At 54.3% G+C, this 13,431-nt stretch overlaps 1 protein-coding gene across 2 annotated transcripts in view; it reads right to left on the reverse strand.

Annotated features, from left to right (window-relative positions):
* The window catches only part of ENTPD2 (ectonucleoside triphosphate diphosphohydrolase 2), a 44,990-nt gene that overhangs the window by 9,341 nt on the left and 22,218 nt on the right, over positions 1 to 13,431 (reverse strand). For both annotated transcript variants that reach the window (XM_039506514.1, XM_039506515.1), the window contains exons 2-4: positions 8,625 to 8,742; positions 2,514 to 2,664; positions 920 to 1,079 (exon numbers count right to left, since the gene is read on the reverse strand). In XM_039506514.1, coding sequence (XP_039362448.1) covers positions 920 to 1,079; positions 2,514 to 2,664; positions 8,625 to 8,742 — 429 coding nt within the window. The remainder of the gene's footprint in view (positions 1 to 919; positions 1,080 to 2,513; positions 2,665 to 8,624; positions 8,743 to 13,431) is intronic.

Genomic DNA, 13,431 nt, shown 5'->3' on the forward strand with positions numbered 1-13,431 from the left:
AGAGCCATGTGCATGGCAGCTACTGCAAAGAACCCCTGCACCCCAGGGAATGGCTGAACTCCCAGCTGGCCTGCGCGAAGAGCCAAGAACAATGCACCGAAACACAATGCTTCCTCGCAGGTTTCAGATCTGCATGTCAATTCAAGAGACAAGCCACCACCAAAGAGCAATAAAAACCCTCCGATTCCTTTCCCTGGTCTCCTGCCCTGACTGGCCGTCTCACTCGGCCTTGGTTTTCCCTTCCATGCAGCCCCCTTGTGTTCACTGCTAGGGTCAGGTTCCACTGTTCTCAAGGCTGGCTGGAGACCTGAGCTCTTTGCTACTTCTAGACAGCAAACCCAGGCCATGCTCTACAGTGTCCCTAGCTAGGTTTTTAGACTGTTGCCCATCCCCATGGTATCTGACCGATACGTAGAGCCATTCAGCTCGCTTGGGTGTCTGAACAACAGCTGCCGTTGGCCAGTAACATTAACAACACCTGGCACTCTGAGAGGCTTCTAACACGCAGCTCTCCTGATGCTCTGCGGAGAAGGACCAGCATTAAAAAGGGTCCAGACCACGAGCATGTGCCAGACCCTCTGCTTAACAGCACTAGCCTTTGAGGTGGTCTCGACAGGGCTTTGGCGTTCCCACCTCAGTGCAGTGAATGCGGGAGGAGGGGGTACGTTCACATCTCTGGCCCAGTGGTCTCCACAAAGCAGAAATCTCTCGCCTATGCAAGGGACAAGGTAGCTGTTTTTAAAGAAGAAAACCTAGGTCCTAGGTAATGAAGCAGCCATGGAGCAATGGGCTGTTTCTCTTTCCTGTTATGCCAGCTATCTGTGTGGGGTAGACAGGCTTGTAGGCGAATGATGGGGGGAGCCCATGTCTGGATGGGCACTAAGGGACTGTCCTAGGAAGCCAATCCTGCTGGACATACCTTGATGAAGTTCTCCAGGAGATAGTTAGCTGTGACCCAGCCAAACACCCCCTCGTCTTGACCCGACAGAATTTTTGCCCCCCGAAAGTCAAAGGGGTACGACTTCAGCGTCGAGGTCACTGCGCTGAGGACTCTGTCTGAAGCCTGGGGGTCAGCGAGGCTACAGGAGACACAAAGCAATGCTTCAATGCGAGAGAAAAGAGGCAAACGTCTGCACCCAGGGGATCAAACCGTGAGCCGCTCCCCAAAGCACCCAGCACAGCCAGGGCCGTGGAACGCAGGGCAAAGGGAGACAGCTCTGCCAGCTCCCTCCCTCAGAGGGCAATGAAAGGCCTGGCACAGCTATGGCATATGAGGGACCGAGCAGGGGTACCACTAATGCCAATGTGTGTCAGATAGGAAGGGAACTAAGTAAGCATCCCTTCAGCAATCCAGGAGAAAGGCTGCCCGAGCCCCCTCCGACAGTGAAACTGGCCACTGCACAGGGCTTAGGTGGGACTTAAGTATCAGACCTGGAGCTAAGCGCCCAGACCTGGAGCTGTCACTGCACAGGGCTGAACTAGTCACAGAACTGGAGGCTGCTACGTTTCTACACAGGACCCAAGCCACAAAATCTCAGTTCAGTTTCTTCTCCCCAGTCCAGCACAGAAGACTGAGTGAGCCCCTCAGCTGGACTATTGCTTGCGTTGGTCGTGAGTAGCCAGCATTCCCTCCTGCCCACGTCACAGACAGGCACTAGCTGGGGTCTTGCCATTGCTCATCTGGCAGGTGTTCTCCACTTACCTGTGCTGTTGCTGTCTGGAGAAGGGTGGGGGGAAGCGCTGACTCATAAGCCTGCATTGGCCAGAGAAGGTTCCTTCCTTCCTTCCTGTGAGCCATGGTGAGATGGGCTTCTTGCTTGGGTGGGGACATGTGGTTCCCCAATCAGTGCAGGTCTAATGCAGGATATTTATCCTGCATTGGACAAGGTGACCCAGGGGCCACGGAGGGCTGGGGGACTCAGAGAGCACTTGCTACTCCACCCAGCTTCCCCTTACAGGAAGGGAGAGGTGGGGGACCCTGGGCTGGTCTAGCGGGTTCTCCACACCACCCTTCCCAGCCAATAGGGCAACAGATCGAACCCCTCCGGGGTTCCTGTGCAGTAACGTAGAACGTGCACTTTGCAGGATTTGAGAAAGGATCACACCTTTATGGAGGAGAAAACCCAGGGACATATTTGGATCAAAACATTTTTATAGGGATGATAAACCCTCCTGCACCAGGGCAGGTCCAACCTGTAACTTCCCGGCTCAGGAACAAACTTCTCCTATGGGCCCGTTATTCCACTAATGTCCACTGGGGGGGGCTCTCTGCACCTTCTCAGGAAGCTGACGGACTTGGGCGGTTGGAGACAAGGTGCTGAGCCAGATGGGCCCTGGGTGACAATTCACGTGTTCCCGTGCTCAGCCGCGCTCTGCAGGCAACAGGGCTGCACAGGCGGGCGGTGGAAGAGTTTAACCCAAGAACATCCCTATAAAGACCACAGCCCTGGCCTGTCTCTGGCCCTGGCAAGAGGGAAGGGGGGGTTTGATAGCAGGCGACAGCAAAAGCTCACTTCAGCAGCCTCATGCCAGCGGTGGCCCCCAGGTAGAGGGGGGTGAGCGGATGCCTTTCCTTGGGGACCTTGCGCACAGCCTGGTCGAGACACTGCTTGAGGCTCCTGCCGGCGGCCGGGGGGTTCTCTGCGTAGCTGGAGATCCCGCCACCTGCGGGCGAGATGAAAACGAGCATCGGTCTCTGGCCGCTTAGTCCAGCAGCGTGCTGAGCAACTGGGGAGCTGTGCTGAGCACCAGCAAATGCCGGGCGGGGAAGGGAGTGCGGGGATGGAGAGCCACTGTGGCTGTAACCAGCCAGCTGCCCCAGAGGCGCGTCCCACGAGGGACCCTCCACCCACACGACAGCTCTGACCCAAACCCTCATGCAGGGATGGTGTGGGGGAGCAAGGGGTGTCCCCCAGGGTGGGGAGCCCATCATGGGCCTTATGCGAACACAGCGTGGGTGGTCTTGGCTTGTGGACTCCAGCCAATCCCATTTGTTCGGTGTTTCTTAAGCAGGGGCAGCCAGGGGGTGGGAGGGTTGTGCCCTCTTCCCAAGCCTGTGCCAGCTCCATTTAGGGAGGGGACCATGGGGCTTTCCTCACTGTAAGGCCGCTCCGTTCTCCGGAGCCTTGGCTGGGTTTTTGCAGCTGTACACACACAGCTGAGAACGTGGGAAGGGAAAACACACCAGGCTTGTGGGTGACTTGGCACAATCCTCACTTCAATCGAATTATTTTGTGCCCATCGTGTCACGCCCAGGCACACGTAACAAGGGCTGGGATTAGCCGTTCCAATGTCCAAACAATATAGCCACATCCGCTCTCCACCCAACACAAAATCCCCAGCCCGCTGAAAGCCAGGCTGAACCAGTGGGTCTTCCGAAAGGGAACCCCAACTCGGGCAGATGGCAAGGGGAGCCGCCCTCCCTCTCATTCCCAGGAGTTCAACCCTAGGCCAGGCAGTCAGAGCTCACTGGCTTGTCCCATGTGGCATGACAGGATTCAGCCCCATGCTAGCAATGACGATGCTTAAAGGTGGCCATCACCCCGAGGATTCTGGGAGAGGATCTCTGGCTGGCGTGAGCAGAGCCATAGGATAAAATGCATCATATACAGCAGCATCCCTCCTACAGCTCCACCTACATGGTAAGCAGAGAGGCAGCACCTGGAGCAATGCTCCCTGGGACATCCCACTGCACAGAGGGCTGGGAGAAAGAAGGCCCAGCTGACTGGGTAACACAGGCCCGGTTGGGAGGCCCAGCTACGCTGTACGGAAGCCGTGGGTTGAATCGGGGACAGGACGGCAATGGTGCCAGCCTCCATCCTGGCAAGACCAAAGCTCCATCCAGCTGCCGGTATGGACCACATGGCCCATGCAGAGCACACAGTGACTACAGGCAGCTGCTTCACCGCGTGGTTACAGACTCACTGAGACAGTCCAGTGCAGACAGGACTCCAGGCCATTCTGGCACTGGGATTCCCAGATGTGCTGGACAAGAGGTGTCACACCTGCCTCCCCGCTCCCCAGACACACATGCTAGCCCTCTCTCAGCCATGCTGAGCTCCGGGAACAGGCTGGAGGGGATGGGGTGGCCGAGTTCAATGTCTAGTTTAACAAAGCATGGGAGACCCAGCCCCTGCCAGGAGCTCAATGCCAAGAGAAGGCGTACAGATGGGAGGGCATGATGGAGTTATTTCCCATGTCCCAAGCACATGTCCCGACATTCACAAGGGGAGCTGATGGGAGGGATCCATCCTTTGCCAAACACAGCTGAAAAGCCTGAAGTAGATAGAGCTACAGCAGCATCTTTGTAATGATACGACCCTGGAGGGGTTGTCGACAGTGTGGGAAATCGAACCTGGGACCTCAGGATCTAAAACCATGGTCCTCTACTGCCAGAGCTAAGAGACCCAGCCCTGCAATCCACCCTGTAGCAGGCTGTATGTGGCCCAGTCACCACTAGAGGGGACAGAGTGCCATGCAGAGAGGGGGTGGGGGATGATGGTCGTGGAAAGATGCAGGCTGGATTTTGGCTGTGGTATGGGTGGGGCTCAGAGATGTTCATTGCAGTTCTGAGTTCCATTCCTCTAATGCAGAGTGGGAGGGGAAAAGGTTTGAGGGGCCAAATGTCTGGCATAAGCATTAGCGTGCGATGGGGCGTGTACTCACATCTGGGAGTGCAACAAACACCCCAGGAGAGCGGTGCTGTTTGACTAGGGCATACATGGCAGCATGGCATAAAGACTTATATCGGATGAGTCCAGGATTGCTGTATGACTCACAAATGGCAGAGACTTGAGTGAATTATGTGGATCATCCCAAATGAGTGCTGGTGAAACCTGTATACCACACTCCTGTACACAGCCCTGTGAGCAGGTTCCTTTATCATTCTGTTTTAAAACCAAGACCAACCACGGTGTGTTCTAAAACCCCGTTTGGGTTAATAAAAGCCAAACTGCAGGAAATTAACAATAACATAATGAAGTTCAGCTCAAACCTTCTTCCCAGGCTTTGGCGGTATCAAAGATTCCTCCATCAGGACTGCTCAGCCCACACCCTAGATCCTCACTCTCCAGAACGCCACTCTCACCCCACTTATGTCCAGGTGGGGTAACAAATCAAATAGTTCCATAACAGCCTGTGTATCTAGTGCAATTCTGGGCCAATTCTCTCCTGCCTTGCACCTTGTGTGGTCATTTGTGGCTGTCATTTTTGATCTGTTACCACTCCGCACTGCTATGAGCAATGGCACAAGGTAGTGGCCAAGTAAACTCTGCATCCAATTCCTGGTGGCCCAGGTGGTGTAGCCCCATTGAAATCAATGGAGCCCACATCTACTAAATCCAGAATTTGACCTTATATAGTTAGAGATGAAAACCCTGGCACGACACAGACACTTCAGTAAAACAGACGCAGTCCCACTCCCTGGGGGTGTTGGGTTATTCCACCAGCTCTAATTCTTCATCATGATATTTCCTTAGGGCTGCCAACTTTCTAATTGCAGAAAACCGAACAACCCTTGTCCCGCCCCTGCCCCGAGGCCCCGCCCTCTGCTCACTCCATCCCCTCTCCCTCCATTGCTCGCTCTCCTCTATCTGCTCCATTTCCCTGCAAGGCGCAAGCAGGCACCAGGAGAAGGCAGGAGCTGCCACTGTTTGCATGTGGGAGAGGGAATGTGTGATTCAAACACCCTTCACCTCACCAGGGAGAGATTGTAAACACGACTGTAAAATGAACTGACCCCCAAAAGAGTCCCACTCGCTCACAATGAGCAACACTGAAGGGTCTTGCAGGAGCTTTACCCAACTGTCCCGGTGGGGAATCCAGTAGTGCTGCAGCCACTGACTGACTCCTTCTCCACCTGACAATGAACCGTACAGCGGGGGGGAAGTTATGCTGTTCCATGTGTAATGATTAGTTAAATTGTTTAAACGTGTGCGTTAATAGACGCAATGTGGACAAATTAATGTTATGGGAGTCTTAATGTTAACACTTCCTGACACTTACGTTTCAATATATAACCTTAATATTGCATTGATGTTATTTTATGAATTCATTAGAGCTCTTTAATGTTAAGGTGAGGTTGCATAAAATGTAATTCATGCTGCAGGAAACTGACCCCTCCCTATTATACCATCGTGCTAACCAATAGATTTTCTAGTGATCTTCGTTTCAAGTTTTTTCCCCTGTCCTGTGTCCCAGATTTGTCCCAGAGCAGGTTGAGAGGAAATATGTTAGAATGTCACACACAGCGTGACCACCTGTCCTTGCTCCACATTACACATCAAATCAATAAAGATTGTCTTGGGTGCACCACTAATCATGCAAAGGATTGGACACTGTAATACAAGGTGTTATTTGCATATGAGTGTGTGTCACAAATAAAACATTGGGGAGGTGCCCTTAAAACAAACTTTCTGCTATAATTTCCCAGTTGTCCTTTATTTAAAACATAAAGGGTCTGTACATGGGCGTGAGGGAGATTACCATAGCCAGGGTCTAAGCTCTTCTGTTTCCGGAACATCAGTGCTAGGGAAGCTCTGCATTCCCTGTGGCCAGGCTCCTGTCGTGCTGCCTGTGGTGCTGGCCAGCAGACCATATGACCCACTGACTTTTTGCAGACTCCGGTGGGCACCCTCCAGTGCGAAGTGCCAGGCTGTTCACACAGCGATGTCTGGCTGCTGGCAGGGCTCCTGATGTGCCCCGCTGACTGGGTGGGTTGCAGTGGCTACCCCAGTGGCAGAGGCCGGACCAGCCCCAGTGCACTGCTCCTGGGTGCACTGACAGAGACACGCCCCAAACCACACTGACCTATGTGCACCTGCAGGGAGGGACTGGCCTTCCCAGCCACCTAGGCTAGCAGCTGCGGTGTCCCACTTGCTGGGAGGGGCTGTGGGTGGGTGTCAATTAAAGCTGGCTGCCCCATCTACTGAGTGGGCTCGCTGTGGGGCTGTGTCTGGGCTAGCGGAACCCCAAGCTCTGAGCCCCCCGGTGGGGGAAGGACTCAGAGAGCCCAAATGTCTACACAGCAATGTTACAGTCCCAGTCCACTGAGCCAGGCCAGCAGGGTGTTTAACTGCAGTGTAGACACACCCACAGAGCTCAGGGGGGCTGAAGTGGAGGCTCCCAGGTAGGGACGACCGGGGAACGGAGCCGCAAATTTGGAGCATCTTCACCTGACCCCTCCTTCCCGAGCAGCCGCCAGCTGCTTGTGGGGAGCAGGGCCACCTAGCTGGGGCGGCTGCTAGGAAGAGCAGGAGGGTGTTTGGGGCTAGGGGTATGGGAGGGGGTTAGAGGTGCAGGAGCAGGGTGCGGGCTGGGGGACAGGGGGTTGGGGTGCAGGAGAGGGTAGGGGCTCTGGGATGGGGGTGCGGGCTCCAGGTGGGGCTGAGGGTGAAGGGTTTGGGGTACTCTGGGCTGGAGTCAAGGGGTTCAGAGTATGGGAGGGGGCTCCAGCTGGGGGTGTGAGCTCTAGGGTGGGGCCAGGAAGGAGGGGTACAGGAGGGGGCTCTGGGCTGGAGTCAAGGGGTTCAGAGTATGGGAGGGGGCTCCAGCTGGGGGGTGTGGGCTCTAGGGTGGGGCTAGGAAGGAGGGGTACAGGAGGGGGCTCTGGGCTGGAGTCAAGGGGTTCAGAGTATGGGAGGGGGCTCCAGCTGGGGGTGTGAGCTCTAGGGTGGGGCCAGGAAGGAGGGGTGCAGGGTACAGGAGGGGGCTCAAGGCTGTGGGTGGGGCGCGGGACGGGGTTTGTTCTTCTGGAGGGAGTTTGGGTGCAGGAGTGGGTTCCAAGCTGGTGCATGGGGGTGGGGTGTAGGTGGGAGTTTGGGGTGCGGGCTCTGGGCTCCGGGCAGCTCTGGCTGCTGTGGTTTGCAGGGGCTCCGGGAGGTGCTGACCTCAGGTGGCCCCTTAAATAGCAGCCACACCAGCGCTGCCCCCACATTTCCTGGGGACAGAGGAAGTCTGCGCGGCTCCTGAGAAGCGGAGGCATGTCCCGCTCCTAGGTGGAGGAGCGTCCAGGGGGGCTGTGTGCGCTGCCCCCGCCCACAGGTGCAGCCCCAATCACTGGCTCTCCAGCTCCCATTGGCCACGGCATTCCTGGTCAATGGGCGCGGCAGAGCCGGCACTCAGGGCGGCGCCTGTGGGTGGGAGTAGAGCATGGAGCCCTCTTGGCCACCCCTCCACCTAGGAGCCGGCCATGCCAGCCGCTTCCCGGGAGCCACATGGAGCTGGGTATGGAGCCTGCCTTAACTCCGCTGGGGCCAACTGGACTTTTAGTGGCCTGGTCAGGTGTGCCGAGAGCTGCCAGGGTCTCTTTTCAACCAGAAGCAGACACCTGGCAACCCTAATAACCCTATGGTTTGGCAGGGAAGGCACTGTGCATTACAAGGCTTGTAAAAGTCACTGCCTGATTCTTCTCTTACAATGGGGTAAAATTAGGAGCAACTGCACTGAAGTCAGTGGAGCCCAGCCCGGGCCCATCTGGATACAGACACATTTCTGTAGATAGTGAATCATCACGTGAATTAATCTTGATGCCAAAATAGCCCTGCTTGTCTGAAGTCGACGCCAGTACCCAGACAGCGCCACTATAGAGCCAGGGGACGTAGCACGAGCAATTAATTCACTCCTACCTTCCACGTCGCACATGCTGTGCTGGCTGACGATCCCAGTGTCATTCTCTTTGTCCGCAGGCCACTTGTAGATGAACATGGCAGTGTGGGAGGAGCCGGCGTCCAGAACGATTCCATACTGCGGCACAGGGAGAGAGAGGGAAAGGCTCAGGCTGGCACAGAGACCGGTGCGCAGCAGCAGCAAGTGAATTCTGCTACCGCCAAGTCCAACAAGATGCTCCCAAAGGGCCTGATGTGCAGCTATTGAGAGAGAAATTTGGAAGACTAGAAGCCCTGCTCTGTGTTTCCTATGGGCCAGAGATCGCAAGGCCATTTCCCTTCCAAGAATCGCCCTGCATGTGAAACGCAAAGAGCATCTTCCCACAGAAAGACAAGCTGAGCACAGTGGGGCCAGAGGCAGAAGAGCTCTGCACCCACCGTGCGCTGACATGGGCTCTTCCGACAGCCTGGACGAGGGACCCTGCACATGGCCTAACCACAGCCGATTGGCTGGAGACTCGGCTTTAGGCAGCATGGTCCAAATGGAGCGTATGGGCCTGGAGTTCCGGACTCTGCCACTGACCGACCTGGAGTGTGTGTGGGGGGGGCATAGAGCCAGTCAGTGCTTTGACTGGGCAGGTTCATTGACAGAGTGATAATGACACAGGAAGCCGCCAGAGCCTTGCCTACATTAGGGCTCCCAGTGATGCTAACCACGGTGCATTGGAAGCAGAGGGAGCATGGACGGGAAGTACAACTCCCTAGAATGAAGTCCCGGTGAGCCCCCAGGATAAGGGCACAGGCAAGTATCTGGATTTTGATCATTGGTTTGGCCCGTCCTAGTCCCAGCTGGACACTAGCCCCGTCCTTCCCTAACTCCTGTATAGTTCTCAGCATGAACCTTCTTTTTTGAGTTCTTTCCCTTTACTCTTCTCTCCCTACCACTGAGACAGACACACCCTGTGTGAGTCCTTCCTAGCAGGGAATTACCGGGAAGTGGAACTCTGCCTGGTTAATCCCCTTGGTTCTGCCATTCGTTACTTATTACAAAGGGCTCCCTCCCTCCTCTAGGCCAGGCGAGCTGCTTGCTACCCATCTGCAGGGATCAAGAGACACCTGGGGGTGGGACTGCAGCTCTGGCTCCAAAGAAGGGCAGAGAGTTCACTAATTAATTCTTTGCCCATGAATGGATTTGCCATTCTTCTTCTATAAATAGATCCACCTCTCTCCTCTCAGACAAGATTTCCACAGCACCCAAGAAAGAAACAAGAGCAGATTCAGCTTTCTATTGTTCCGGGGTAACCCCAGTGCACGGCTCTGCTCACCCACCTCCGCAGAACGGAGCCAAATTTCATCTCTGTCAAATTTATGCTTTGGGCTTTTTTTCCGGCTCCAAAATCCTGCCACCAAACCACCAGACCCTGTGCAAAACCAAACTGCTCTGGGCTTGTCTGCACCGGAAAGTTGCACTGATTGAATTGTGATTTTTAATGACTGCAGAAGGCTGTGTGACACCCCAATTTTGGTTTAAACCAGACTTACTGTGGTTTAGGCCCAGTCAATTAGGAATTAGCTTTCGAGAGGTGAACCATGTTTAATTTTCCGACCCTGATCGACCAAGTGTCTTTATTCTGAGAATATTTACTGTTAAAATGCCAGGGGTGGAATTTACCCCATGCATCAGGCCAATAAGAGGCCTAAGCATTATTTTAGGCCATTGGTTTAAACATGGGTTTATCTACATGGGGACACCCAGAAAAATGAATCCAAATTAACTCAAATGTGAATTTAAAGTGGATTGGTTAAACTGCATCAAGCCCCCATGGATGCTCTGATTCAGAATTAAAGTTGACTTAATTCAGTTTATCTTAATTCACTTCCAAAGTGAATTAAACTAAGTTGAATTAAGGCCACTTTAATTCTGAATCAGAGTGTCCACACAGGCACTTAATGCAGTTTAACCAATCCATTTTAAATTCACACCTTTAGTGAAGTTGGATTAATTTTTCTGAGTTCCCCATGTAGACAAGCCCTAAATTGGGTATTTGCCATCCTTTCTAGCAGGTAATTAGAGGCTTTAATGTAGGGAAGTAGCCTCAGGCTAGCCCTCTTGCAGGGGTCAATTTCACCCTGTTGCCTATTTCCTCCTCTAGGTGGTGCTGAGCAGCAGAGAGGGGGTCCTGGGCTGAGGAGGGGAATTCGCACTGGGAGGGTGTTTGTCAGGGGAAAGGCGGGAGATGAGAGTCTTAGCTCTGTTTGTCCTTTGACGTGTGCTCTCCGGCGCAGGCACAGTCCCCCGCACTGAGCCCCAGGCTCCAGCTAGAGTTAGTTTCTCCAGCTTTATTTTCTCCCCCCATTCCCTGGCTGACTCTTCCCACCTCCCCCTCCTCCTGCTGCAGTCTGAGCACACTGCCCACCTATTACATCCATCACCAGGGCGTCTAGGCACCAAGACACATGCGAAGCCCCAGCTGCTCTTCTGTCGCTGTGGTCACCCCAGCTCTGGCTGATACACATGGACAAAGCAAGTGACACAGCCCTGTCTGTTCCTCTCCCTCTGGCCAGGGCAGGAGGGAGAAAAGACCAGCGGGGCAGCACTGAAGGGTCTGGGCCCGCGGAGCTGGGATTGCATCTCCAGCTCAGATGCTAACAGCCTCCCCTACGCTGAGTTTGTGGCAGGCTTCGATGCGCTTTCCTGGATGGGCCCGAGCTTGGGTTTTAGGAACAGCCGCGGTGCTGGGCCCTGTCTGTGCGGGTGGGGCCGGGAGAGAGCCCCAGCCTGGAGGAGACAGACACGGTAAATGGCAGCAGGGAGAACTGAGCTGCAGGGACTTTTGGAGGAGAGGGGAGATGGGGAAGCAGCTTAGTGGCCTTTACATCCACCACTATCCTTGGGGGGGAGGGGACATGACCCTGATCCCCACCCCAATACCATAGGGAAGCCCCACACCCACACCTGGGAACCCTCATTTACCCCAGCACCCACCCACCCATGGGTCCTCGCACAGGCTCTGCCAAGAGCATCCTGGCCTTTATCCCCACCCCCAAGAGGCAGGTGTCCCCACAGGCCAGAGGGAACCCCGCTCCTGGGTAAGGCCCTAGACTAGAAAACACTGGATAAGAGAGAGAGAGGTGGCTGGGCTGGGCTGGAAGCTAGGAGGAACCATGGCCGAGCAACCTTCTGGCTAACGCAGCGCCCCCTATGCCAGGATGGGGCCCGAACTTATGCCAACACTCCCCCTTCCCCCATTCTCCTAGGGGAATGGCCCCCCTCTAGTACCCAGCTCTTCAACGGTGTTTTTCACCAGTAGATCTCAAAGCTCCTATATACAGGAGGGCAGTGTCATTATCCCCATTGTACAGAGGAGAAACTGAGGCACAGGATAGGTGACGTGACCTGCCCAATGTCACCCCGCTGGCCAATGAAAGAGCCAGGAACAGAACCCATGTCTGAAGTCCCAGGCTGGTGCTCCAACCATAAGGTAACACTAGCTCCCAGCTCTTTCCTATCCTCCCCTGTATAACACACCCTTTGCCAGAGCATGTAATCCCAGAGCCGATGGCTAGACCCCAGCCAGCGCAGGCTTGTTCCTGGAGCGTAGCGCAGTGCTGGGCTCTGTGAAACATGCTTTGGGGCTGCCATCACTTCCCCACCCACCCCTGCTGACGGGAAAGGCTAGAGGTCTCCGCCTCGCGTGGATCACGCTAACCGAGTGGCCAGGGCTGGGGTCACCCAAGAAGCTGTTGTGCCAGGTGCCAAAATATAAGGAGCCCAAAATCTGTTTCTCTCTGTCATGGACTCCTGGGTTCTATTCCCGGCACTGCCAGCCACTCGCTTTGGCGTGGCCCTGAGCCACCCTGTGCCCCACCTGCCCTGTCGGCACAATGGCAATGACTCTCCTGAACTCCTTCCCGGGGCTGTTTGCAAAGTGCCATGAGATCACCAGATGGAAGGCTTAAGGGGATGCGCTGAATTATTATGGCAACACCATCCCCTTGCCTTTCAGAGCCTGAATTTACTCCGGGTTCATTTGCTCGCATTGATTCCAGATCAAGTCGGATCAGTTTATAAATTGTAAGATGCATTTTTTCTATCTGCCTGCCCTGCAAACTGCCCCAGCACTGGAGACTCGGGCTGGGTTCTTTCAGGCTTATGCGCTAGCAACGATAAAGATCCGCATCCAGAGCCTGATTCTCTACAGCAAAAATGCTATCGCTCAGCCCCATCGGGCGCTGCAGCCAATGGCTGCACAAGGCAGAGGGCAATGCAGAACCCAGGCCTCAGAATGTAGAGAAATTCTTCTGCTGATGCACAAGCCAGGACAGACTCCAGCTCATGCTCCCCTCGCTGTGTTGGCTCTGCAGGCTGACAGAAGTAAACAATAATCAGAGCTTGGTTCAGTCAGCAAAATCACCAGCCAGGATATCAGTTTTGTTGCCCTTTTCTGTACCGTTTCCAATTCCAATATATCTTTTTTGAGATTGGGAGATCACATCTGGTACGCCCACATCTTGAATCCTGCATGCAGATTTGGTCATCCTGCCTCAAAAAAGCTATATTGGAATTGGAAAAGGTTCAGAAAAAGGCAACAAAAATTATTAGGGGTGTGGAACAGTTTCCATATGAGGAGAGATTAATAAGACTGGGACTTTTCAGCTTGGAAAAGACACAACTAAGGGAGGATTTGATAGAAGTCTATAAAATCATGACTGGTGCGGAGAAAGTAAATAAGGGAGTGTTATTTGCTCCTCAGAACATAAGAACTAGGGGTCACCAAATGAAATGAATAGGCAGCAGGTTTAAAACAAACAAAAGGAAGTATTTCTT

The sequence above is a fragment of the Mauremys reevesii genome, linkage group 19, assembly GCF_016161935.1.
Source record: "Mauremys reevesii isolate NIE-2019 linkage group 19, ASM1616193v1, whole genome shotgun sequence".
NCBI classification, from domain to species: domain Eukaryota; kingdom Metazoa; phylum Chordata; order Testudines; family Geoemydidae; genus Mauremys; species Mauremys reevesii.